This window comes from Excalfactoria chinensis, chromosome 11 (genome assembly GCF_039878825.1).
Source record: "Excalfactoria chinensis isolate bCotChi1 chromosome 11, bCotChi1.hap2, whole genome shotgun sequence".
Taxonomy (NCBI): domain Eukaryota; kingdom Metazoa; phylum Chordata; class Aves; order Galliformes; family Phasianidae; genus Excalfactoria; species Excalfactoria chinensis.
The window spans coordinates 2,423,284-2,449,455 of record NC_092835.1 but is presented as its reverse complement, the minus strand read 5'-3'; the positions used below and the strand labels follow the sequence as shown (position 1 = coordinate 2,449,455).

The 26,172-nt window shown below is 45.0% G+C and overlaps 1 protein-coding gene across 10 annotated transcripts; it reads left to right on the top strand.

Moving 5' to 3' along the window:
* Positions 1-4,024: 4,024 nt before the first annotated feature.
* Positions 4,025-26,048, top strand: MTHFSD (methenyltetrahydrofolate synthetase domain containing). Of its 10 annotated transcripts, none has more exons than XM_072346586.1 (9): positions 4,025-4,133; positions 4,261-4,364; positions 6,475-6,588; positions 6,993-7,106; positions 8,259-8,349; positions 8,650-8,762; positions 8,964-9,089; positions 15,922-16,121; positions 21,245-26,048. In XM_072346586.1, the coding sequence occupies exons 1-9, from the start codon at positions 4,106-4,108 to the stop codon at positions 21,348-21,350; spliced, it is 996 nt and encodes a 331-aa protein (XP_072202687.1). In that variant the 5' UTR covers positions 4,025-4,105; the 3' UTR covers positions 21,351-26,048. The 10 variants fall into 10 exon arrangements, 9 of the variants coding, with proteins under 9 accessions (XP_072202687.1, XP_072202680.1, XP_072202681.1 ...); XR_011904998.1 differs by lacking the exon at positions 4,025-4,133 and having other exon boundaries at positions 4,194-4,364; positions 21,245-21,806; positions 22,400-26,047; XM_072346584.1 differs by lacking the exon at positions 4,025-4,133 and having other exon boundaries at positions 4,194-4,364; positions 21,245-21,390; positions 21,592-26,047.
* Positions 26,049-26,172: the final 124 nt, after the last annotated feature.

Below are 26,172 nucleotides of genomic sequence, written 5' to 3'. Positions count from 1 at the left end.
CGTGGGAACCCGGCGGGGCCGGGAATTGCCGGCGATTTTCTTCATAGAAAGGAAACGATTCTACATCTTTTTTTTTCCCCTTCTTTTTCTGCTATAGGCAGGGAAAAAAAATAACACCAATAAAACACCAAAAGATAAAAGGCAGCTCCTCCGCGAGGAGGTACAGCGATAAATAAACTAAGAGGGGAGAAATCGGTGGCGAAGTTTCTCCGGACGCCTCCAAATCGCTATTGAATATCGACGGAGATCAATGGGAAAGGTTCTAAGAGGGGTTTACATCGCCAGTGTGTGAGTCCGGGAGAACCGCTGGTGAAAATAAAGAGTGAATTCTACGAGATCTGCTGATGCGTTTTCATGGAAATCTACGTCCATCGAGACGACTTTCTTTATATAATCGTAATTTATTGTTCTGAAATAATTCGAGAACGATCCCCCCCCACCACCACCACCCATTTTATTTTTTTCACAACAGATTTCACACCCCGCTTTCGAATAAATCGTATTTCAAATAGATCACCAAACCCACGTTGTTTTCTAAGGGTTTATTTGTAGAACTGTATGTATGTATAAAATTTAAAGCCAGGATTTTTTTTAAGTGCATAAAGCTGAGCCAAGCAACCCTGAGGTTTGCCAGACTTGTCCCTTCCTAAGGCACGGGACGCCTCGAGAAATAACCCTCATTGAATCTTACCTCTCCTCAGCTGAAAACATTACCGAGACGAATTTCTATAGAGTAAAATAAAGCAACCAAGAAGCAGCGAGATGGATTTTGCGTGCTGCAGCGGGGGACTGTACAGAGCCTACAAAACAGAGCCCGAAAACTTCAAGTGGAGAACGAATAAAATGAAATCATCGATCTGAAAAAAAATAACGCGTACGAAACGGAGAAGCGAAGACAGAGGAATCCTCGTAGGCAGCAAAGCCCCACGCTCGGGGCAAACGCTCCCTATTGCCGAGCACGGCGGCTTTCTCTCCCCGTTCCTCCGAGACTTTGGGAACGCCGTTTGCCCGAATTTCCCCACCACCGACGGGGCGGCGGCCGCTTCCTTTCTCAGCTTTGATTTTCTTTCTAGAGGAGCCGAGAGCCGCAACTCTCAGATCTTCGATCCTCTGGGGGCTTTTCCCAGCCGGCTCCCCGCTCTTGTAGATGCCCGGTGCCGCTGCTCGGTGCCGCCGATCCCCGCTCCGGTCCCGGTGCTCACCTGCCCGGTTGGAGCACTGAGGCGGCGTGTGCTGCCCCCCAGGGGGCAAAGAGGCTTTGCACCGCCGCGCCGGCACCGAGAGAGGAGGTGGAGGGTAAGAGAAGGGGAGAAAGGTGGAGAGGGAAAGGAAGGAGAGGGAGAAATGAAGAAATAGAGGGACAAGGGCAAAGAGGGAGAGGGTAGAGGGAGAAAGAGCAAAGAGGTGTGAAACAGAGACTGGAGGATGAGATTTGTGGGGCAGCAACTGATAGGAGAGAGGAAAAAAAGGAAAGAAGAAGGAGAAAGAAGAAAAAAGAAGGAAGGAAAGGAAGGAAAGGAAGGAAAGGAAGAAAAGGAAAGAAAAGGAAGGAAAGGAAGGAAAGGAAGGAAAGGAAGGAAAGGAAGGAAAGGAAGGAAAGAAGAAAGGAAGAAAGGAAAGAAAAGGAAAGAAAAGGAAGAAAGGAAGGAAAGGAAGGAAGGAAGGAAAGGGAAGGAAAGGAAGGAAAGGAAGAAAGGAAGGAAAGGAAGGGAAGGAAGAAGGAAGGAAGGAAGGAAGGAAGGAAGGAAGGAAGGAAGGGAAGGAAGAAGGAAGGAAGGAAGGAAGGAAGGAAGGAAGGAAGGAAGGAAGGAAGAAGGAGGAAGGAAGAAGGAAGGAAGGAAGGAAAGAAGAAGAAGAAAGAAAGAAAGAAAGAAAGGAAAGAAAGAAAGAAGAAAGAAAGAAAGAAAGAAAGAAAGAAAGAAAGAAGAAAGAAAGAAAGAAAGAAAGAAAGAAAGAAAGAAAGAAAAGAAAGAAAGAAAGAAAGAAAGAAAGAAAGAAGAAGGAAGGAAGGAAGGAAGGAAGGAAGGAAGGAAGGAAGGAAGGAAGGAAGGAAGGAAGGAAGGAAGGAAGGAAGGAAGAAGGAAGGAAGGAAGGAAGGAAGGAAGGAGGAAGGAAGGAAGGAAGGAAGGAAGGAAGGAAGGAAGGAAGGAAGGAAGAAAGGAAGGAAGGAAGGAAGGAAGGAAGGAAGGAAGGAAGGAAGGAAGGAAGGAAGGAAGGAAGGAAGGAAGGAAGGAAGGAAGGAAGGAAGGAAGGATTTTTAAGTTTTAATATTGAAAATCGAGCACTATCCTCTATATAAATTAGCATTCACCTTCAGGTGCATTTTATCTGTTTTTTGTGGCTGCCCTTACATGTCAGCTTGCTCTACAGGGCATTGATGGCCACAGCACAAGGAGTTTCTTTCTGCATTGTCCACAGTACACCCTGGGGTTTGTATTCCTGGCCTGCATTACTCAGGCACTCCCTTTTTGTTTTCTAGGTGGTTTCTCAAACTGTGAGCTCTGCAAGCAAATGCTACATTTTGTCTTCTGTATGAAATGCTCAGATCCTTTTTTGACCTGTTTCACTGGAGCATTTTATTCAGTTTGGTAAAATGGTTATTAGAAATGATTCAGTCCCTTCCAGCAGCCTGACTCCATTTACATGGGATGTTGGTGGCCCTGTCTGATTCTTGCTAAAATGAGACTTTCCAGTGGCATCTGTGCAATGCTAATGGGAAAGGCTGAAGCATGCACTGAATAGAAGAGACACTGGAAAAGCAATTTGGAACACTCAGGGTTTCAGACCCGTGGAATCAAAGCAGAGAACTGAACTGGTAAGAAAGACGTCAACAGCCTGCAAACTCATTTCACAGCCTAGGGCAAAGTATCCTGAATTCTGTATAGCCAGCTCATGACTGTCTGAGTCTGACTGGGAGATAAAACCATGTAAGGAAGTGAACATTTTGCATAGAGGGAGATGTAGGTGGTCTGGTAGGATCTCAGCTCCCCCCTCCTCAACACCCTCCCACCCAACCCCCCTTGATTGCTAATGCATTCATTGCCATGGCACCATTGCTTTACCTTCCTCAAAGAAGGAGAGTGTAACTGAGACACATCCATCCTGGGAGCTGCAGCACAATGATTTTGGGTGGCAACGAGCAAGCAGACGTTGTTGACTCTCACATATAGACATGAGAAGAGCTGAATGGCAAACACTGTCTTCCGAAACTGAGCATTTCAATGGGGAGACAGTGGAATTGCACCTGTGTGAGGTCTGTATGAGCTCCCAGGAAGGAAGACAACATTCTGCGAGCCTTCTCTTCCCCTGACAGCAGTGTAAATTCAATGCAGATCTACAGTGAGGCTGCCAATTGCTCACCAAAGGTCCAATCCTGCACTCCCCACCAACAACATCAGAGCTTTCTGTGAGTAGGAAGGGGAGCTTCAAATGTCCAGCTGCACATGGGTGGTCTGTTGTGCCTGGATGGGTTCCCACTCAGTCCAGCAGAGCTCAGAGGGAGCAAAAGGCTCTTCCTAAACACAACCCCATTGCAGAACCTGGGCTCCACCTCCTTTCTTTGAGGGCTTATAAAGGGCCTTGGGAGGGAAAGGGAGAGCCCCAGCCTGATCACAAAGTAATGGTTGAATGCATTAATTCTGTAAATCATAAATTGAGGCGATAAATCACTTACTATCTCATTCAATGCAGGCAAGAAGCGTGCTTAGTGGGAGCAGGTCAACCTGGGGTCTCACACAGAGGCTGGCTGTGGGCAACGTTAAACGATATAGTCACAAATTCAAGACTTGATCGTATTAAAAATGGCTTGTTTGTTTGTTTCCTTGTTGGTTGGTGCTTTTTCCATAGCACCATAGTTTCCATAGTTTCCTTTGGGACTGAGTGGGTTCAGGGCCATATGCTGAAGGCAGACCATAGTGTCTGTTGCTACAGGAAGAGTTCAGCCAGGAACTTCCTTTTGGGGAACCTCATATTTTCCTTCATTCCCTTCCATCCCCGCCCCACACGAAGCCTTAAATCTTCATCGCTTCGCCTTCGCGTCCTTTTTGTCCCCTCCACGCCGCCGTAGCCTGGAGCGGAAGTGGGCGGGGCGAAGAGAAGCGCCGCCATGCTGGAGGGCGTACGGCTGCGCGCGGGTGAGCGGGCCGCGGGGCGGGTCGCTTTGATGACGTCACTGGGGGGCGACCGTCGGGCGTGAAGAGGGGGGGGGGGGTGTGAAGCCATGGATGCGTTCCGTTGTGAGGTGTCCGCTTTGCTCTTCAGGTGCCTCCAAGGGGGACATCAGGCAGAAGGTGTGGGATTACCTGGAGACCAGCGGCCTGGCTGAGTTCCCCCGGCCCGTGTATCACCGCATCCCCAATTTCAAGGTACGGAGGCCCGCAGCGCTGTATCCATCCAGCCATAATAGTCCTGTAGGCCGCAACAGGTGCGGGGCGACGGTAGGGGGTGGTAGAGAGCCATATAAAACCCATCAGCTGGGTGAGATAAACGCGTTTATGGCAGGTTATGGGTATGGATTTCATGCCCCGAGGCCTTCAGCAGGGGGAGGGAGGTGAAACGCCTTCCCTGTGAGGACAGGCTGGGGGTTGGGGCTGTTGAGCCTAAGAGAGAGGGCTCTGGGGATACCTGAGAGCTGTATATCTAAAGGGGGGGGGCTTTAAGAATGAAGGGGATGGATTCTTTAATACAGGATCGATGGCACAAGGGTAGTTTCACGCTAAAATAGCTGAGTTTTAGACTGGATATAGGAAAATCTTTTTTACTATAGGGGTAGTGAAGCACTGGAGCAGGTAGCCCGGAGGTGAAGGATTCCCCATCCCTGGAGACATCCATTTAGCTGTGGGTGTCCTTGTTCATTAAGCAGGTGTAGAGTCTTGCACCTAGGTAGAAATAATTGCATACACCAGTACAGGTTGGGGGAAGACCTGCTGGAGAGGAGCTCTGCTGAGAGGGACCTGGGCGTCCTGGTGGATGACAGGTTGGCCATGAGCCAGCAGTGTGCCCTTGTAACCAGGTCCAGTTCTGGGCTCCCCAGTACAAAAAAGACAGGGATCTCTTGGAAAGAGTCCAGCGGAGGGCCACAAGGATGGTGAAGGGCCTGGAGCATCTCTCCTACGAGGAGAGACTTAGGGAACTGGGTCTGTTTAGCCTTGAGAAAAGAAGGCTGAGAGGGGACTTGATCCAGGTTTATAAATACCTGAAGTGTGGGAGCCATAGTGGTGAGGCTGGTCTGTTTTCAGTAGTGCGTGGGGACAGGACTAGGGGCAATGGGCTGAAACTTCAGCATAGGAAGTTCCACACGAATGTGCGCAAGAACTTCTTTACAGTGAGGGTGACGGAGCACTGGAACAGGCTGCACAGGGAGGTGGTGGAGTCTCCTTCTCTGGAGATATTCAAGACCTGCCTGGACGCCTACCTGTGCGACGTGGTGTAGGGAGCCTGCTTTGGCAGGGGGGTTGGACTCGATGATCTCTAGAGGTCCCTTCCAACCCCTACGATTCTGTGATTACAGAGGAGTTAAGCTGGGTGACCTATAAAGGTCCCTTTCAACTCAAGTCGCACTATGAAAACTGAGGCTGTGTGTGTTCTAGGGTTTTTCTTGGGCTGATGTGGGCTCAAAGCGTGCACCCAATGTGTCTGCTGTATATTGAATAAAGAGTAACCAAACTAGTACTGTGGGGTTGTGAGCTGGGTGTTTTGGCCCATGAGCATCACTAGGGCATTAGCTTCCCTTTTGTTGAAAGGGCAGAGTAGGTTTAAGGTAGAAAATAAAACCAAACTGATTAAGGTGTAGAGAAGAGCCATCTTAGAATAGGTGCTAAAGTGGGTGGAGGGAGCCTCTATTGCTCTCTTAAGCAGGAAGACATCAGAGGTAAAAACACTCAGTGGGGAGAGTCCGTGCTTTGCAAGTTCTGGCACCTCATTTGATTAAGAACTTAATTTTCTGTGTTTAATATAGTTAAGAGAGCCTTGTCCAGAAAGTTGTTCATCCAGAAATATCCTGTGGCTTGTCTTTAAAGAAATTTGTATTCATTGACTAAAATGGACAGTTACACTCCAGCTTTGAGACAGGTGTGAATGGGGGCCAAGTTAGACAAAGGGAGCATACCCAGATCCTCCTTTTTTGTCTGCAGCCTGCAATGTATTAGCCAAGTATTCAGCCTCTGTTGGTATTTGTTATTCTCATAGAGAGTATCACAAACTTAGCAGCGTGTCCCTTACATTGAAAGTCAGCCTCCGTATGGGATGAAAGAGCAAAAAATTTCCCCTCTCTGCTTTGAACTCCTCGGTGATATGCTGATATCTTATGAAAACAGGGTGCCCCTCATGCTGCAACGAGGCTTCTGGGTTTAGAGGAGTTCAAAGCTGCCAATACTGTAAAAATAAATCCCGATGCTCCCCAGAAGAATGCTCGCTTTCTAACCCTGGAAGTAAGTGAATACATTCTCTTTTCTTTTGATTACTGTCTTCACACAGGGGTCTCATCAGGCTTGCTGCTCTATTAAAGAGCTAGATGTGTTCAACAGAGCAAATGAGATCAAAGTGGATCCAGACAAACCTTTGGAAGGTGTTCGGCTGGCTGCGCTGCAGGTAACAGCACTTTTGTGCCCCTGAGAAGGAGAGTGGGGCAACAGTGCAGTGCTTAGCAGCACCTCTTGGTCATTCTTCCCAGTTTTCCTGCAGGAGTTTTACCAATCCTAAGCTTCACAAGGCTGCTCATTAAAGCATATCTTTGCCTTTTTGGCAAGTGACCGAGGTGCGCATGTTGTTTTGGTAAACTAGCATGTTTTTATGGGGCTGTCTCCTCATCTTTGTGTTCTAATTCACCTACAAAAAAAAAGGATTCACCTACAACCACTGCACAGTCACCAGCTCTGACTGCCCAGAGCAAATAAGACAACTGACCACAGAAATTTATGGGACAGTGACAATGTTTCTTGGGTGTAAAATGGACCCAACTCTTAACTAAGGTGGTAACTCCTTTTGTTCCACAGGCAAGGAAGACTTTATTGGTTCCGACACCACGTCTGAGGAGTGGGCTGTTCAATAAGATTGTTCCACCTCCAGGTGCAACTAAGGAGACACTGCGGATATGTGCGACATCTCAGGTAGGAACACAACATAGGCCAAGTCTGAATTAACATCTGGAGGAGTGTGTTACAATGGTCCAACTAGAAGTTAGAATGCCGGATGCTACCTGAAATATTGTTCAACTAATATCTTGTTTCTGGTTTTGTGGGTGCATCCGCCATCACTGATTTTTTTTGGCAGTATTTAAATTGCAACGCAGTTGTTTTTATTATTAGTTAATTTGTTAATAAAACGGCGTCTGTATTTTGTGAATACTTGTATTTTGCAGTTTTGTGCTAGAGAACTCTAAGGAACATTTTAGCTTTTCTTGTGTTCGCCTAATCTGGTCGATTAAAATATTCGGAGTTAGTAAGTAGGAGAGATCGGTTTTGTACTGAAGTACAATAATGTGCACGAAAGGGTTTTCTTTGAAATGCGGTGTGTTGCTGCCCTCTGCTGTTGAAACGTCGTACTGTGCAGCTGAAGTCATTTGGCAGAGAAACCTGCGTTGTTTTGCATGTGTCCTAATTTGATGTGAAAATGTAACAGTCTGCAGTTTATCTCCTGCTAAAAGCAGTTCTAGGGTAATCCTGTGTACAATGGAGGGTTGTTAATGAGTGGTAATTAGTAGTAACTTTCTTTGTTGGAAGGTCTATTAAAGTCATTAACTACTTAAGTGTTCTTCAACACTGAAATGCTTTTAAAAGAGTCTTTTCTCTAGTGGTGTTTTAGGCCTCATATCTGAGCTATGATCTTACCTCCACCGGTGTGTTTTTTTTTCCTCAGTATGTGTACTAATGAATAAAAGCTATTAACAGTTTATATTTACAAATGACTTCCAGTTAGTCGTGGTAGGGTGGGAAGTTTCATTTGCCCTCATTTTCAGAAACAGATGCTGAATCAAGGGTTTCAGACACGAGCTTTTGATCTTAAATAAGTAACCTTGCTTAGAAAAAAGCTCACCTCTCTTGACTCTCCCTGAAGCATGCCAAAATGCTTCTCACTGTAGTAGAAAATGTATTCTAGGATTCCCTAGAGGACAGCTTTCCAGCCATCTGCAACTTGGCTATACATGGAAGAAACACTTTGGAGCATGGGTAGTTACTTGCATTTATCAACATGCTCCTGCTTTCAGCCTCACTGGCTAGAAGTCTGCACTCTGTGAACCTAAAATTATCTTTTACTTGCAGGGCATAAAAGAGTATAGTGTGCCTGTAGGTCTTGATGGGAAAGCACGAGTGGACTTGGTTGTTGTAGGATCAGTGGCTGTCTCTGAAAAAGGTAAGATAAAGTTTTGTAAGCTTTGCAGGAGGAGGCTGTGAGATTCACAATGTCAGTAGGTTATGTCTACTTTCTTGTGGGCCCCAAAATCTCACTGGATGTTAATTATGGTCTTGAGTCCTGTCTTTTTCTTCTTGGTTGGATTGGGTTCAGGGATTTGTCACACAGATTCAGTGTCACCAGCATTTAGTCAACAGGCAGCAGTGTGGTTTAGAGCATACAGGCCACTATTCTGGCCTTTAGTAAAATTATAATCTATGATGTTTTAGTTGCTCATGCCTTTTGCTTCGTGTACTTTAGGCTGGAGAATTGGAAAAGGAGAAGGTTATGCAGACATGGAATACGCAATGATGGTGTCAATGGGAGCAGTGATGGAGGACACACCTGTGATTACTATCGTGCATGACTGCCAAGTAAGTTAAAGTATCCACTCCTAAATGACAGATCAGAACTGTGGGCTTCTGAATGGTGTGTATGAAAGAGAGGTGTAGCTTTTGATGTAGCACTTGTGCTCAGTTTGCACTGTCACTAACAGAGTTTTGTATGTCACAAGACAGCAGGATTATGTGGAATTGTATTGAATCTGTTTTTAACATATCTCTTGTTTCTTGTAGGTAGTTGACATAGCAGAAGAGCTCCTTGGTGACCACGATTTAACCGTTGATTATATACTCACACCCACAAGAACTATCAAGACTAATTGCAAACGACCAAAGCCACATGGAATCCTATGGCATAAGGCAAGTTACCCGTGCTATCAACATTCTGCTGATAAGTCCCACATTTTTAATTCCTCAAGGAAAGTTACATATGAAGACATCTAGTGATTTAGAGATAATTGTAAGGATAGCAAATGAAAAAGCAGCATACATGTTGAGTGGCTTCTAGATGGTTATAATGATGAGAAGTGCATTTCTGAAGCTGGAATGACTTTGTCAAATAGGTGCTCTGTAAAATTGGCTGTGTTCTGTTTCTGGAGGCAGTGCTTTAGAGATAGGTTTATGGCATTAGACAGTGAGGAAACAGCAGAATTCGTGCTGCTCTGGTGGTAAGACATAAGCATGGCTTGCAGTGGCTGGTACAGTGCTGTTTACACCATGAATGTCTGGAGTTGGCTTCCAAAGGGTAGATGAATTTGTCTGGAGCTTATTTTCAGGTGGAAGCGCAGTGACTTGATGCCATTTAAAATCACGTATCAATGCTTATCAATAATCATTGTGTTGTGGTTTTCCTTTTTTTCCCCAGAGTTTGTCAGAAACTTCAGCAGTTTCACAAGTGGCTTCAGAAAAGCATTTCCTAAATTACTCTATTGTAAATTTATGACGGGGAAAACATTTTCTTTGTCATTAGATTTTCATTCCAGAAATCATCTGGTCAGGGAACAGACCCAATCCCTCCTGATTGGGTAAGATGATGAATAGTATGCCCTTATTTTGCAGAAACCACTCAGGAAATATTAATGAATGATTTCAGGGCAATCTTTTTAGTCAGTGAGCTTTTAACAAAGTAAAAAGAGTTAAATTTGTTAAGGTGACATATCTACAAAGAACAATTGTAACCAAGACTATTTTTACTCCTATGGTGGGAGAATATTTTACCCTGAGTGTGGTTGAGAACTCGAGGTTAAAAATCAATTAAATAAACAAATGTAAGCTTCCTTTACACCAATGCATTTTTTCCACTGAATTATTTTTGAATCCTAACTTTTTAGGATATTATTGAATGTAATTGTTTTGAGGGCCCACCCCTTGTGCTCCATCCAACACGGATGGAGATGCCAACATACTTTTGATTGTAGTCTTTCTTGGTGTCAGAGCAGCCCCAGTAAGTGGCCTTGCTAATGTTCTTATTTTTCCCTGTCCCCATCCCTTTTGTAGTGACATTTTTTAAAGGTCTGGGGATCAGCCTCTTGCAGCAGCCCTTGAATCTTTGTGTAGTTTTGGCTAGTGGAAAGTCAAGTCAGTCCCCAAGCAATGTATCAAATTCAGCGCTACTTTAGCATTTCTTCTTCCCTTTGCAGAGAAAATGTCAAGATCAGTGTTGCGCTGTATTACTCAAAAGCTTACAAAATATTTGTTGCAACTCCTTTGGGCTTGTGTGTGATGCTTGAGAGTTGTGTTGAGATGCTTGGCAGAGTTGTGCCTAACATTAGTGGTGCTGTCTAAAGAATACAGCTCACTGGATTTTATACAGCTTTCACTATGAACAACGCACTTTACTTGAGTGAACTTTAAGGGAAAAAAGAGATGCCGAGTGCCAATTTAACACAAAACAGCTTTTGGCTGCTCTTCAGAGCTGGTGTTGATTAGATAAAAAATACTGGAGAATACTAGAGTGGGGATAATTGTAATGTTTCTGCTCTGGGACGAGAACAGCATGTCTTATCTGTGTGAAGAAAGAATCTAGTGTTATTCTTGCACAGGGAACTGAACAACTTGTGTACATCTTGTTTGTGGTTCTGGAGGTAACCACGATCGGTTCTTGCACAGAGAATCCTGGAGGTGGGAGGTCTAACCCGTCGTCAGGGTGTTAAAAGTGTAGGATCTGATAGTGGCTATTTGAGTGTTTGTCCAGCAGATTTTCCCGGATGCTTTTACCTCCTTTTCTCTACATCTTTTTCTCCTTTAAATCCTGGCTTTGCTGTTTTATTCCTGTTTCTATCAGCAGAACTAAATGAACCCAGAGATAGTGAGCAAATAAATACCCCGCTTCTAAATATGGTGTTTTATCAACCTGAAGTAGCTAAACTGCTCTTAAGAGGGTTATGTGTAAAATGCCTTGTGAAAACAAACGAATCCTTCACTGGATGAAGCCAAGACAGTGATTTAGGAACTGAATTAAAGGTGTTTGCAAACATGGGATTACTGCTAAGCATTGTTGCAAAGTGTGTCCTTTTCCGAAGCTGTTAGGATAAATAGCCATTAATAGGTATGCTCTGTTTTCTGCTCACAAAGAGGTTAAAGGGTACTTGCATGGTAAACAAAATGTACATCTCCAGGCTAAATTTCTGTGCTCAGAGATGTGTTCTCTTGGAGTGTTTTTGCTCATTATATGCTATGTAGGAAGGAAGTAGTGAGTCAAGAATGAGAACAGGTGCAAAATAAACCCCACATACTGTGATTTTTGTCATTGAAATGCTAACTTAGATTTCAAAGGAGGTCTAAGATCTGCAATGCTATTACCAAAGAAGCGTTAGCAAAATGAGTGCTAGGCACTCTAGACACTCATCTGAATAAAAGGCAATACTGGAACGTTTATACAGGTAAGTTTTCTGCACTGGAATTGAGGCTTTTGAGAACTCAGTGCTTTTTGGAGGACAGTAAGAACTGCTAAGAGCTGAGAACTCTGGAAAACTTTTATTTGGATGCCAGTGGAGAGTTATTTGGCTTCATCTTTCTTGAAAATCGGACCCATTGTTTCTGGGAACTCTAAATCCGTGAAACTACTTTCTCATTTAGTGTTTTGTATGGGGAACTCTGATCTTTATCTCCGACACCGTCAGTTATGTTTGTCACGATTACGAAGTTATTTGTGCAGTGCTTATTTTAAATCGAAGCTATATAGACCAATTAAAATAGTTGGGGTCAGAAGGAGGGAAATGAGAGAAGTTAGTGGAAAAAATCACTGCATTCCAGCAAGCATTTCCTTCTGTTTCTTTAATCACATTTTTACTGAGAAGTAGGAGAAGTCGTTTCCAAAATGATGTCTCCAGAACTGAGAGAATCCGTGGATTTGATGTTTAGTGTGCAGTAGCAAGGAGACACTGACAACAAACAGCTCTTGATTTGGGTCTGCGATAGAATACTTGGAAAGCAAAATAAGCTCTGTCAGAGCTCAGAAACTTCACACACAAGCTGGCAAAACCTTTAGCAGGGGTGCTGCTGCCATCTGAACAAAATTACTGTCAGTTTGGCCAATGTTGTTTTGTTGTTTTGGTTTTGGCAGTGTTGTTTTTTTTGGGGGGGGGGGGGGCTTCCATGCATGGTTGGACTTCTTGACACCTTTGCAAATCTAACCCTTGCTGCAGAGTCCATGGAATCAGTTTTTTGCTGATGAATTCCAAATGTGGGTTTCATAAGTTTCTCCTGAGGGACACAAGCAGACTTCATGGGCTGCCAGCTCCCAGAAATATGCCCTTGGATTGCGTGCTCATATTTGGACATTTTGTGCAAATGAGTGATAAAATGTTCAACTGTGTTGGCCCGTCTTAGCTCTCTTGGCTTTGTCCATGCTTTAAACCCCTGTGAATAGAGTGCTCCTTGAAACGAGCAACTGATTAAGAAGACAACATGAGATTTAGGCTCTATCCTGGAGGCATTTCTGAGGAGCCCAGGGTCAGACCACCCTCAGAGTGGGCAGAAGTGAATCTTCCAAGTGCCCCTGGCCTTCTAGCATCAATACTTGGAAGGGCCCGTGGATCTTCTCTACTACAGATTGTTTGGTTTTGTTTTCAGCTTTCTATGGCTATATCCATTTTGTGCCACGTGTTCCTACATCAGCTGGTGTACCAAGATGGGTAGCTATGTGTAATAGAATCAAACAGCAGACTGAGCACCCTCTCTGATCTGTAGCTGTCCTTTCCTCATCTGAGGTACATCAGAACTGTGCTGCCTCTGTTGCCAGGGAAATCAAAGTGGTGTTTGGCTTGGCCTGCACTGTATCAGGGGTCAGCATTACTCATTCTGTCACAGGGCAAACACATCTTTCATTTATTTTCCAGCAAAGAAGTGAAAGTGTCTGCATTCACTCTTCTGGAATAACAGAGGTTGAAGAGAGCCCCAGTGTTCCAGCCAGAGACGTTACAGAAGTCCATTTGCTTCTCTATTGTTCTGTGACCAAACCAGGTGCCACGAGAGTGGATGCTCAGGGTTAAATGTTGGGAGATTTTTATTGGCAGGCAGCATCCCAGTCTCTGCTTTCTTCAGGTTTCTGTCAGAGAGGGGCCACATTTCCCTTCTCAGCTCCTTTCCCATAGCCTGGTAATTGTGTGCCAGAAGAATTCATCTACCCTGCTGTCCTCTTTCCCCAAGGCTCTCTCAGCCATGGCAGGGAGTAGGAAGGATTGTTAAATGATTAATTGCCTTTGGTGGAGTTATTTTTAACCTGAATCACTTCAGTTACAGAGTTTGTACTGCAGACCCACAAGCACTTCTGTTGTCCAACCCCAGTAGGCTGAAGTGTGGAAGTGGCCTGGGAATTGGTGGTCAAGGGATAATAGGAAACTTCTTCAGCTGGCTTCACTGCCAAAGCCAATCGTTTAACTAACTCCCAACACTCAATACAAAGTTTACAAACATCAGTAAATGGTTTGGCCCTGACTGTAGAGGGATGGGGGGGAGCAAGGGAAGAGGCTTCAGCCACTGGGGTTGCTCAGTTCCATGTAATTGGAACCAAGATGACTTACTGGGGGCAGAACCTAAGGCCTTTGCAACCTGGCTTAGCCTGGAGTGCTAAACAAGGCTAGGGAGGAGTGACCAGCCGGCACAGCATCAAGAAACGTGCAGCTTGTTTGAAAGAGAGGAGGAATATCTTTGGACTCTCTCCTCTTAGAAATAAATCATTGCAGTCCTCCACGTCTCACAAGACAAAAGAAACTTTTTGCATGGTCGTAATTAGCAACACATTGTACTACCACAAAGGCGTTCTTTTGTTTGGTATTTTGCAAGAGAGCAGAACAAGCTTTGTCCCTTCTTGTGCCACCCACTGCCCCCTTTGCCTTTTTGCTTCTTACCCCTTGCACCCCAAAAAAGGGGGGTGATTTGGTTTCTACAATTGATGCTCTGAGGTTTCTGCCTTTCCTTGACATAGAAGGGGCAAAAAACAGGGAAGTGTTTGAGAGCTTTGATCCAGATGGAAGTTTCTCCTAGACCCTAGCCTAAAGGTAAATACTCTGCCACTCTTCTGTGGCAGAAGGAAGTCAGTTGATGATGTCCAGCTGCAAGGATGTCATTTTATTTCTTTTCCAGAATGTTTTCTTTTATTGCAAATAAAATGGAGTCAACTGCCTTTGTTGCAACAGTGTTGTAGAGTCGTCTTAGTGGTATCCCTGCAAAGGGCTGAATTTCAGGTAGTGATGGATTCTGCTCATGGTGTTGTTTGATGATCAGAGCTTCAGTAGTTTGTAGTCCCTCTCAAGCCATATATAGTATTGCAACCACATCTGCCTCAGTTTGCAGGGATCACAAACACCTTGACTCTGGGTCTGCTCTGTAGCAGAACAGAGGTGGCCTCTGCCCATGTTTGTTAGCCGTGTTCTGCTGTTTGATTAACAAGGCTGGAGTTAGGCTGGGCTGTACATAAGCTTGGACTTTTATTTCAGCTTGAAGTAAAGTTTGCTTGTTTGCTTCACAGAACAGGAAACCTGCCTGACCGAATCGTAGAAGCAGGAATTCAGGGGCTCTAAGCTGAGATCTGCAGGTATATTCTAGCCTGGATAAGCCAGTGCCAACCCAGGACAGCCTGCTGAGTTTGTGGCTCCTAAGCTTTGATGCAGTATCCTGTGAGAGTGGCTTGCTCACACTGTGTGGGCTATTAGCTTGGGTCTCTGCTAGCTCAGGCATCTCTTCCCCAGGCTCTGTTTTGCTCCCTAAATTTAAGAATTGGATCCTGTGTTGATGGATGTTCTGCTTGTCCAGCAGCCAAGTACGAATTATTGCTACTTCCAACTGCAGTCTGCAAGCCAAGAGCTAGACCACATTAGCTAGGGAACCACTGTGTTTCCTGCCAGTCGCTGAGCATAGCCTGGGGCATCTCATGCCTGAGATGGATAGGGTTCAGCTGTTGAGAGGAAGAGCCCTTCCAGAAAAGCTGCTTATGAACTGGGGCTGGATGGAGGGAGAGAGGGCTCACAGTTATAAAGTACAGTGTTCAGGCGCTCTTCAGTTCTGTGATCCAGCCCAGCAGACTGCTGTGGGATCCACTGAGTAGCTGCGGGTGGTGTGTGGTGTCAGATGGCAGGAGGGAGGGCTGTGATGATGTTCCACAACCAGACAACGTGCCTCCAGCTGGGCCCACACTCATAGGAGCCCCACTGCAAGGCACGCTCCCCAGCTGCAAGCTAACACCGTGGTCCCTCCCCATTGTATGACCCAACCTACGGGATATCCTGTTTTCAGGGGTAATGAAAGCAAGGAGGTCTGCAGAATGAAAGTCCCTCGTGGTCTGATGAATTGTAGGCACGTGAGGCTTTGTCAGAGCAGGAGCACAGAGCCTCGGTCAAAGCAGACGTTAAGGGATAGCAATGAGAATGCAAATCTGAAAGCGCCCTGATAAATAAACGTCAGAATCAAAATCAACCAGCTCTGAGTTTGGTTTTGATTTTTCCTGCTGGATCTACATTGTACTTGCTTGAAGAGTAACTACTGTTTATTTTTGTCCCGCAGTGTGTATTTAGGGAGCAACTTCAGAATCCGGCCAACAATTAGTAACGTTTTGAATGCTCTGGCACTCTGAATGGCAGCAATATAATGAAGTTCCTCTCTTTTTATGGTGCGAATGTGTCCTGATTGGTCATCTTTTTCTGGAAGGAGAAGAAGAAAGCTCATAATTATGTCTGTCTTCCTCCATTTTTAGGTCAGCTATGAGATGCTGGGAAAAATCCCCATCCTTAAGAGTCTTCGGTACAAAGAGAAGCAGGCGGGCAAGGATGTTACCCTCCAAGATGAACAGCCAGACTTGGTGAATGCCAGCAAGTCAGCGGTGTTAAATGAGAAGGCAGTGGCTGGAAATACAAGACCACAGGCTTCAATGGGCTCAGCTCAAGCAGGACAACAGTATGTTGAAAGTGATTCTTTAAGTCCCAGATTAGAGGGATCTGGCGTGATTACTACTGTGTATGTGGGGAACATACCTCCCAACCTAAGAGTGAGCGAGCTGAAATGTGCTTTAAGGGAATTCCATGTAGCTCCTTTACGAGTGAATTGGCAGGGAGCACAGCACAGGGCTTTTCTCGATTACAAGGATAAAGCAGCCGCAGAGAATGCTGTATCCTCTTTGAAAGGCTTGAGCCTTGGGGGCAATACTTTGCGAGTTGAGCTGGCTAAGAATCAGAGAAACAAAGAGCAAGTAGAAATCAATAGGCAGAAATGAATATGAATAGAAGAAAGAGGAAGAAAAAAAAAAAACAAACAGGCGTGTTTTTATTGTTTTGCAAGAAGCAGACCTAAGTTTTCAAGGTTATTAGTATATGCTGTGATCTCCACAGGCTAAACAACTGAAGGCAAAGCCATATATTCAAATGAATGAGGCGTACATCTCATAGATGACTTGCCTGCCTCATTCCTGCAGTTGTGTGTGCAAAGTGTGTCTGTCAAGATAGATGACAGAGAAGCCATTTCTCTAAATGGTTATCCACAAAGTAACCACACTCTGTGTATTTGTTTTTCATCGGCCTCGGGGTGATTTGCTTTTCAGTGTACATCTGTTAGGCCTGGATCAAAAAACTTGCCCTTTGGTAGCTGCGTGCAACCACATGGAGGGAGGTGGTTGTGTTCTGTCATCTGCAGATTGTACCTGCGGATTTGTACTTGTGAGATTTAAAGCCAGCTGCAAAAAATCTGTCTTAGGGTTTGCATTTATGTTTACTAAGAAAGAGGGGTTTGTCTCTTGGGAATTTTCAGTATATTTTTCATTAAAATGGAGGAGGAGGGCTTGACATTTCTTGTGCTCTTAAAGAACTGCTGTAAAAACACTGCCTCAGCCACTGAGCTCATCGTAGCTATTGGGATCAGGTGGGTGAGCAGGTAGCTTCCATCTCAGGTTTGATCTGTTGATTCAGCCCTGTGTATAAACATCAGTCCGAGAGAGGAAAGTAGATACAAGCTTTTTCCCTACACATTTCAGATGCCTTTTTCATGGATGTAGATGATTATGATGCTTTTCCCGATTGTCTTGTTTCTTATGACGTGGTGTAATTCCATTACCTCTGTGAAATTACATTAACAGCTAATCATTTTAGTGGAAATAAAAAGCAGCCCAAACTATGGTCAAAACCTGTTGGCTTTTATTATATATATATATATATATGTATTTTTTTTCTTCAGTTCCCTATTCCTGAAAAACAAGTTAAGTTTTGGCTGAACCATCCTTTCTAAACAGGAACGCTTTTGCCATTGATGCTGGGCACGTAGTCAAAGTAAGCATCCACATTGATATTTCTTAAACTTGGAAAGCTTTTTTTTTTTAGCCAGAGGGTACCGTTATGTGTATTTTAAGCATGTTATTATGCCTCGGGGGTCAGACATTTTGTACAGCGTTCAACGAATTCTCAGTGTTATCATGTGCTCTGTGCAGATGGTCTCAAGGAAAGCATTGCTCCAACTTCTCGTAAGGTCAACAGAGGAGAAGTTTATGAAGGAATAGCGCTGTGCTCTTAAATGCTCTCTTTTCCTCCAGCTCAAGATTATTTTTGGTATCACTTAGTCTGAAATCAAATGCAATCAGTACGGAGGCCCCTGCATCTTGTTTCAGTAGCTGCGTAGCTTCATGGATAAGAGTCAGGAGTTATGCTACTACTTAAAGACACTCGTTACATCACTGGCTTAGAAAGCAGAGGAAAGAAAAGCAAAAAGTAATAGTACAACACTGCCTCCCCCTTCCACAGGATGGCAAATGAAGTAGTGGGGTCATATGATGTTCTTTTTTACTCTTGTAATACTTTTACATTGGTGAAGATGCTGAGGTGACCTTACCTTGGTCATCAGTTTTTTGTTTGCTGGAATCCACACCACACAGCTCAGTGTCAGCTGACCTCCCAAAGTAATGAAACAGAAGAAATCATAATGGTTTTCTCTGTATTTTAATAGCAAAAGCTCATACGTTGGGGGTGTTAGATGTCTTTGCTTTCCTCTTCACACTGTGTGTGGTCAGTGGCCAGTTTTGTCTGGACAAACATACCTAGATAGAGCTTCTTTCAGGTGATTTTTCTCTTTGCAGTTGTGGCTCTGTGTGCAACCTGGAACATGAGCTATGTTAGACTGCTCTGCATGTTGCTGATTCTCTGTAGTTATCTTCTGGCCTCTCTTTTGAATGCAATTCACAATCCAAACCACACTACTAGACAGAGGCATGTAACTGTAGATAGGCTCTGAGAAGAAAAGTAATTACTATAAGCTTAAGCTAATGGACTGTTCATTCGCATTTTGAATGGGCTGGAATAATGTTAACGCAATGATAATTTCCAAGTTAAGCAGTCATTTTTGGTCCGGGTTGTTAATAAATTGCAAGATCATTCAGGCGTCAGCAAATCAGTGGTAACTGTGCTGTGAGCAAGATCATTTCTGTCGTCTGCTGCAAGAGCAACAACCTGCAGGAAGAAATTAGTACAGGCAGCTGCTGAAAAGAGCCTGGAGCTACACTAAGTTCACTGAGGTTCAGAGCACCTGCAGAGGTTTATAGTTTACATGAAGGTAAGCGGTAGTCCTCAGAAATGAGAAGGTTTGCTTTCCCCACATTCCCACTGTTTTAGGGCGGCCTCCTTTCTTTCACAAGGGTTTTCTGCTGGCAGATGTGACTGAGGAACATAATGTCTCCCCTTTGGAGATGAAAAACCAAGGGGAGTCTCATCTCATCTGTGCGTTGTTGTAGGATTCCCACTGTTGAAAAAAGTAAGTGAGTCTGCAAAGAAAAGGGGGGGAAAATAGCTGTATAATTTGCAGCAAAGCTGTTCTATAAGCTTACCTGTGAGGACCTGGGTGTATTTCATGCTTCCTGAAACGTGTTTTATATTAACATGGTTGGTAGGAGTTTGACCTCGTGATGCTGAAGTCGGTGTGATTTCTGTCTTGAAGCAAGAGAAGCTGGGCTAAGAATGAGGCTCTTACCACTGTTTAAGAAGCTGGTCTTCTTTAGCTAAGTGACATTTCAATGCAAGATGCTAAATTGCTGTTTAATTAAGTAATACAAGACTACCAAAGGCGCACGCCTAACATGACTTTCTGGCATCTCCAGCTGTATGATGTGGATTTTGTTCTTACAGGCTGCCCAAGTTCCTGCTTGGGGACACAGCAGATTTTGAAGTAAGAGTGAATGGGGCAGTTTGCATCTCTTAGGTCTATTGTTTCAGGCTCTCTGCACGCTCAGGAAGACATCAGTTGTACATGAGTCACTTCTGACTTTTCTCTCAATCCACAGGGCTCTGAAATGTAATACTTCTCAGTGAATCTTTGGGCTCTGATCTCATAATGAAACTCGAGGAACTGAAGCCTGCTTATTTTTTACTTTGGCCCGGATCAAGACTATGCAAGATATTTCACTAACGATCAAGCCACAAAGTCCGTGCCCTAAGGGATTTACTGTCTGAACTAACAAGCTTTAAAGATGAGAACCTTTACTAACGTAATAATTCTTCTTTTTCTGTCAGTTATAGTTGTGGCCCTGCTGCTAGCACCTAGGATGAACTTGGCTACATAGACATGGATATGTCATCTCAGGTGCCTACCAATGCACACAGCCCTTCTTTATTGCACTGACTCAAGCTCTAATCTGGGACTTCCAAAGTCTCAATGCTTCAAACCTGTTCTCTGTAAATATCCAGAGCAACAGGGGGGAATGTACATCTTAACTGCTTAACCCCCATTCTCTTTCTGCATGAAGGGTGAGGTATCTTCATATTTTAAGACTGGCATACTAAAAACATCCACAACGAGAAAGAAGTGCCTGGATGTTGCACAAAACTCTGAAACGCCTTTGATAAATGGATGGTCTACATTCAATAGGAAATGAAGTGATCCCTAACGCAGACAGATTTCAGCCCACTTGCAGCAGCAGCAGCAGAGGAGCCTGTGTTTCACTGCTGTGCGATGAGAAGAAAAGTTCAGCAGTACAATGGGAAATACTTTACTGAGCCAACTTTGTTCAGAAGCAATTAAAAATGAGGTCTTTCTATTCTCTCTGCAGCCTGATGTCCTCACTTGTCATGTGGTTCGATGCATTCTTTCCAGTTCCTTTCATGGCACAAAACAAGTTAGGATGTCGTTATTGCATGTCCCCTCTCTTCAAGGGTTCAGTGGGGAAAGATGCTGAACAGCTCCGGAGACTGGCTGCAGTGAGCAAACCCAGCCCAGATCCTATGGCAGCTGAGAGGGTACAGAGCCTGGCAGTGACCACCCTAGGTGCTATATGAGCTTCCCAGAGTGATTCTAACCCCTCTGTTTGTCCTTTTCTATCCTCACTTACCAGAGAGATGCAAAGAGAAAACGCTATCAGATGGATGGAGCCTCTACCAGATCCGTTAGGCTTGAGAACGTGGTCGATTTGGAGGGGATTTTCTTTTGTTGAATGATATTAGTCACAGCGTGGTGTGTGGCACAGAGCAGTGAGGCAGCATTGTGATCCGCTAACAATAAAAATGAGGTGGCTAACTGCCACTCAGCACTGAAAACTATACAATCGTGAGGGTTTTCCTTCAGACAGCTATGTCCATGCATTTCCTGGAACACGGACAAGGCCACACAGCTTCAATCCACCAAAGACAACAGTGAGTAAACAAGCCATGTTGCTGTGTAGTCTTCTCTAAGTGACAAGAGTCAGAGATTATTTGTTTCCATGGAGAGAACAAGGGAACAAAAAATCCCTCAACATCAGGGTGGGAAGAGAGCAAAGCCTGCTCCTATGTGACACAGCCAGGTCCCCATCCAGCCCTCCAGCACCCATTCACATCAATCCCTTGTTCCCTCACAGGAAGCAGTCTTTAAGGACAGATGATTTAGCTCATTATCTATCATCAGAGGCCTAGTAGAATAAAAGGGGTGGTTAAATAATGGCTTCAAGTCATATCTTTATTTATTTTATTTTATTTTTATTTTTAATTTTATCTTCCAGCAAAGGAAGAAACAAACGTTTTTTAGGAGAGCGCTTTCATTGAAAGTCAGTCACTGCGTTTTTTTTTCTCTTCAAGGGGTGAGGAGGGGAAGGAAAAGCATGTGCTGAGATTTCTCTCATTCCGGTTCCTTAGAAGGAACAGCCCCATGCAGCAGTTCTGGCTCTGGAGGAAACATCTGTGACTGTGGCCATGTCAGCCAGGCAAACATACCCCTCTGTGAGGTAGGTGCTTGTGTATGAATGCCTCTGTTTCCTCGTTGCCATCTATTAAAGATTATCTCTCTATGAGAAAAGCGCACCATTTCCCATGTTTTCACGTGCCGATGCCTTGTGATGTCTGCTATAAACATCATGAAAAATTTCTCTGCCCCTCCACTTACATGGGTATATAAAAGTCACTGCTTTTCATCTTTTAAAGCACAGCAGCAATGTTTAGGGCCGTGTATCCTGCCATTGTTCTGGGCTGGGCATCTCACTCAAGTCACTGGGAGAAATGACTTCAGGATACAGACCTATCTAGTCCATCTTTACGGCGGCCCCAGTAACATCCACGTCTTACAGATGGAAAAATGAGGAAGGCAGAGTTGGGAAACAGCTGGAAAGACAGGTTAGAAACCCATCAACTGCTTGCTTTTCAAGTAAGTAAATAGAACCACGTAGCACAGCGGCCTTTTTTTATATGATGGGGTGGGCACCTCGTTTCCACCCAGGTCTAGCAAATCACGCCAGTGTGTTGCAGTCCAGCCATCCCATGCAGAAGCACACGGAGCTAAAAGTATGGGGTTTTTTTAAGGAATAAAGCTAACATTCAGGACGGCGAGATGAGAGGGAAAGAAAAAGGGCAGGGAGGGAAGGGAAACATTCAAGAAACATTGCAAAAAACCTCTACATTTCTCAGTGTTAGCGTATCCCTTGCAGCCACTCCTTGGTGTTTTTGAGCCATCTGTTAGAGCGAAGCTAATCATGCAGACAAGAGTTTAATACTTGCAAGTTTTTCCAGTGGGATATCATGTTTTCAGAGCATCTCCAGGCACTTGTTTGTGCTGCTCAGTTTCCAAAGGTTGGTGTTTCCATCTCTCTAAAGGAGGTGATTACTCCGCTAGTTGATCTGCAGTATCTTTTCTACCGTACAGGAACACAATTGCTGTAGCAAAGTCTGGCTCCAAGTGAACTCTTGATACTTTTTAAGTCCCTGCAAAACTTTCCAGGCTCTGACATCTTGCTTTTCCAGGTGTGTTTGCTTATTTATTCAGTAATTAGCCTGAAGCTGATCTGAGCCACAGAACTGCACTTTCTGTACCGTTCTGGGTCTTTCAACTCCTGTTGCCTCGAAGAAAGAAATAACTATGTTCAGTGTAAGAGATACCCAAGTGTGGAAGCACTGCCAGCGCCCATGCATCTCGTTCTGTGATCAAGCAGGTTTGATCATGATTTGATCTCTAGAATGGATGTTTGCTCTGATACGTGTGCCTGTAGCAGTATGTGAAACTGATATGTGAACCTGCAGGTGTCTATAAGAAGAGGAGATTGATGCTTACCCCAGTAGTGGGGAATTGGTCTCAAAGAGCCTTTCATAAGCCTGTGCAAAAAGACAGCCCTGCATCACAGAATATCACTAACGAGCTTTATTCCTTGTTATCTTTCTTTAATAATCTTCTGATTTTAGCTGCTTACTGGGCAGGATGGATACTGGCAATGGAAGCTATTTAAAACAACTGAGCTGCCTGCCTCTCTTTGCTTCCTCAGCCGATCTGATAACTGTGTCTATGAAAAGCATCAGTTCATGACTATAGAGCTGCTGGCACCCTGTGCATCTCCTGCTCATCATAGGGATCTCCTTCAGCCAGACACAGTCACCTGCATCAGTTATTATGTCCCTGAATGTGACTCCCACTGCCAAAGGTTCCTTGGCTCAAATGTGCTATTGCCAAGCTTGTTTGAACCACCCTGGCACTCTTCCTTCAGAGCCTGATGTCAGGCAGCAGTTCTGCTTCTAAGAATGCGTGGAAAGTGAATAAATGTTGAAATCTGGCCTATCTAAAAGCCAGTGATCATCCCGGAGAAGTCAAAGTCTGCTTTTCAAAAGCTGTGACTCAGATCCATCAAAGTCCAAAGCTTCTTGGATTCAACAGAGAGATCAGGCTCCCAGTTTGAGCCTTCCCCTGCCAAGGAATATGGACCAAACTCAGCACTCAGCCTTCCAAATACCCATTTAAGGTTCAGAGGATCTATTTCCACCAGTGAAGTCTCCCGAAGTACCTGGTTTTCTGCTAGTCTGGGTAACCCCCATTGCCCAGAAGCATCTTGTACCAGGAGTATCTATATCCATGGGATACTCGATGCTACCGCACAGCACATGTCCCCCATCTGTCCCACCTGGGTGCAGAACAGGTCTGAACCAGAAGCATCCTATGGAGGAGGCCTGTTGGTGATGGGGCACGTCTGACATTTCACCTCTAAATCTGAGACGCAGTAAAGGCCTTCTCACCTTCAACCTTCTAGATGCTAGAAAGGAAAATTAGAAGAAAGAAAGAAAGAAAAAGAAGGAAGGAAAGAAATAGAAAATAAAGGGGCAGAAACCTCCCGAAGCAGCCGGGTTCGCAGTCACTGCAAGGGAAAACCCGTTCCATTTGGAGCGCGGTGCGCAGCGCGCAGCACCAGGTGGCGCTGCCTCCAAGGGAACGGCTCTGCTCCGCTGCCCCCGAGCTGAGCCCCGCATCACCCCCGGGTCCCTCCTCACCGTCACGCGGGGACCCAGCCGTATACAAGCAACAGTGAGGTGGTTGTGTACATGCAGCTCCGTGGCAGTCCTAAGAGGCTGGGAGGAAACGCTTGGAGATGAGTGGAGGGATGTGGAGAGGTTGCCAACGTGTCTTGCTCTGCTATGGCATGGCCTGGCCATGCTGAAGTATACCTGGGGACTTCTGGGTCCCCTGAGCCACTGGTACATCTTGAGCTAAATCTGGTGAGAAACACCAGGTCCTGATTCTGGTTGTGCTCCAAAAGTGCAGCACAACAGTGAGCAAATTGCCACTTCTGGACGGAGCCTTATGAGCTGGCCGCAGCTCAGGTCTGGCCAGGGGGAGGTCATTACATGAGCAAGTCCTGTATTTCTGAGCAAGCCTATTCCTCCTGTCCTCTTAGAGGGCTCCGACAGCATTTCCAAACAAGCTTATTCCTCCTCACCTCCCAGCAGAGCTCTCCTACTCACAAGCATAGAGCTTGTACAAAGGCTCTGGTTGGGATAAGCGCTAGAATTTTCCCTTCCCCTGGGACAACAAGGGGAAAAAAAAGCAGGTTTGTCTTGTGCAGAGCAAGAGCCGGGAGCAGGAGCCTGCAGGGTTTCACCCTCTCCTCCCTGCTGTCGGTGTCGGAGATGGAGAGCTGCCTGTTTAGGCTGTGCTCACTGGCTTGAGGAATATGTGGCGTCCACGGTATGCAGTGGTTCTGTTTTTCCAGGTTTGGTGGCGTGGGGTAAGGGGGAACCGAATGGGAGGGAGGGAAATGAATCACACAAACCTTTGTTGGGGGACCAGATATCAAACCCTGCTAGGGCAGATCGCGAGGTGTCTGCCTACCCTTCCCAGCCCTGCAGACCTCAAGCTGTGAGCAGATCGATAAGGTGCCCGAGTCCAAAGTGAATCTGAAGGATGAAAAAAGAATCTTAGAAGCGATAGTGAGATTTCAAGGAAGAGAAAACCACTTGGCAGAGACTGAACTCCTAACCCCGAGCCTTTATCTCGGCCACACCTAGAGCAGATATGTGCATCAGGAGTCAAACCTCAGCCTTCAGCTCACACATCGAGATGGTAACAGCGTGGCTCACCTCCAGCATGGATAGCCAACACACAGCAGAGAGAAGGATCAGTCCACAAAGGCACAAAGACAGGGGAACCCCGATAGGCATTGCAAGTTGATCGCTGCTCGCTTAACCATCACTACCCTTGGAAAGAAAAAACCACCCCCAAATTAATTAAGCTTCCCAGAGAGAGGCCTGCAATAACTCTCATCAAGCCCTTCCCACCTGCCTTAATTAGAAAGCTTTTGTGTGTGTATGTGTTACCGGCTAACTTTGCTTTTAATTAAACTCTGCTTTTAATTAAACTCAATGCTCGGCTAATTAGTGCGCCGTAACCTGATTTGCCTGGATGAAGATAGATATGCACAACTGAGTAACCAGATTTATTTGTATACATCGACTTCTACACACATGCTGTTGGTAGTATGCATGGATATGGGCGCATTGGCCTATGGAGCTGGTTGAAGCAGAATGTCTGGGGTTGGGTGTCCCTTCCAACATATAAACCTGAACCCAGCGCATGGATTTGTTCCTTAGTTTAGTTGAACATCACGCCCCGGTTACCTGCTTTGATTTTATATGTTTAATCTTTTCTATGGTGATAAATGGCTGCAGAAAGCTGCCCTGAGTTCCGTTGGATCCAACTGGGAGGAGGAGAAGAGGAAGAGCTGAGATCTGTGATCCCACTAAAAAAGCCCGGAGCCATCGGATGCCGCCTTTCGCTTTTTCTGATACAGTCAATGAATAAGAAAATCACCTCCGGCTTTCGTCCCTCCTCGCTCCACGCCCCCATTTCAAACAGCTCCTCACCACCAAAAGGGAAACTCCAAGAGACCCACCGAACCCCACAGCCAAAACCAATAGGAGACCATTCAAGCCTGCACCAAAACAGGACGTTTTCACCCCAAACACGCGGAGCCCACGGACTCCTCAGATAGAACTCCGCGTCTCACACCGCATTGCTTGTTTATTTGCTGCTCATACAGTCGTGAAGCCCACATACAAAGGCCATACATGTTTTATTTCGGCTTGATTTTTTTTTTTTCCCCTCTTTTTGTTTTTTTTTAGGGACAAAACGTACACAAAAAAGGGCCGGGTGGAAAAAAAAAATATTATATATAATAATAATAATAAAATAAAATAGAACACCAAAAAAAAACCAACCGCATCATTACAGTTTTTATACAGTGCAGAAAGGAATTCAA

Bases quoted from the DNA above. Each gene is read 5' to 3' on its own strand.
- MTHFSD (XM_072346577.1), top strand. From the start codon at position 4,224: ATGCGTTCCGTTGTGAGGTGTCCGCTTTGCTCTTCAGGTGCCTCCAAG. The intron at 8,763-8,963 runs GTAAGTTAAAGT...TGTTTCTTGTAG, and splicing joins CTATCGTGCATGACTGCCAA to GTAGTTGACATAGCAGAAGA. The intron at 9,090-15,921 runs GCAAGTTACCCG...CTCCATTTTTAG, and splicing joins ATGGAATCCTATGGCATAAG to GTCAGCTATGAGATGCTGGG.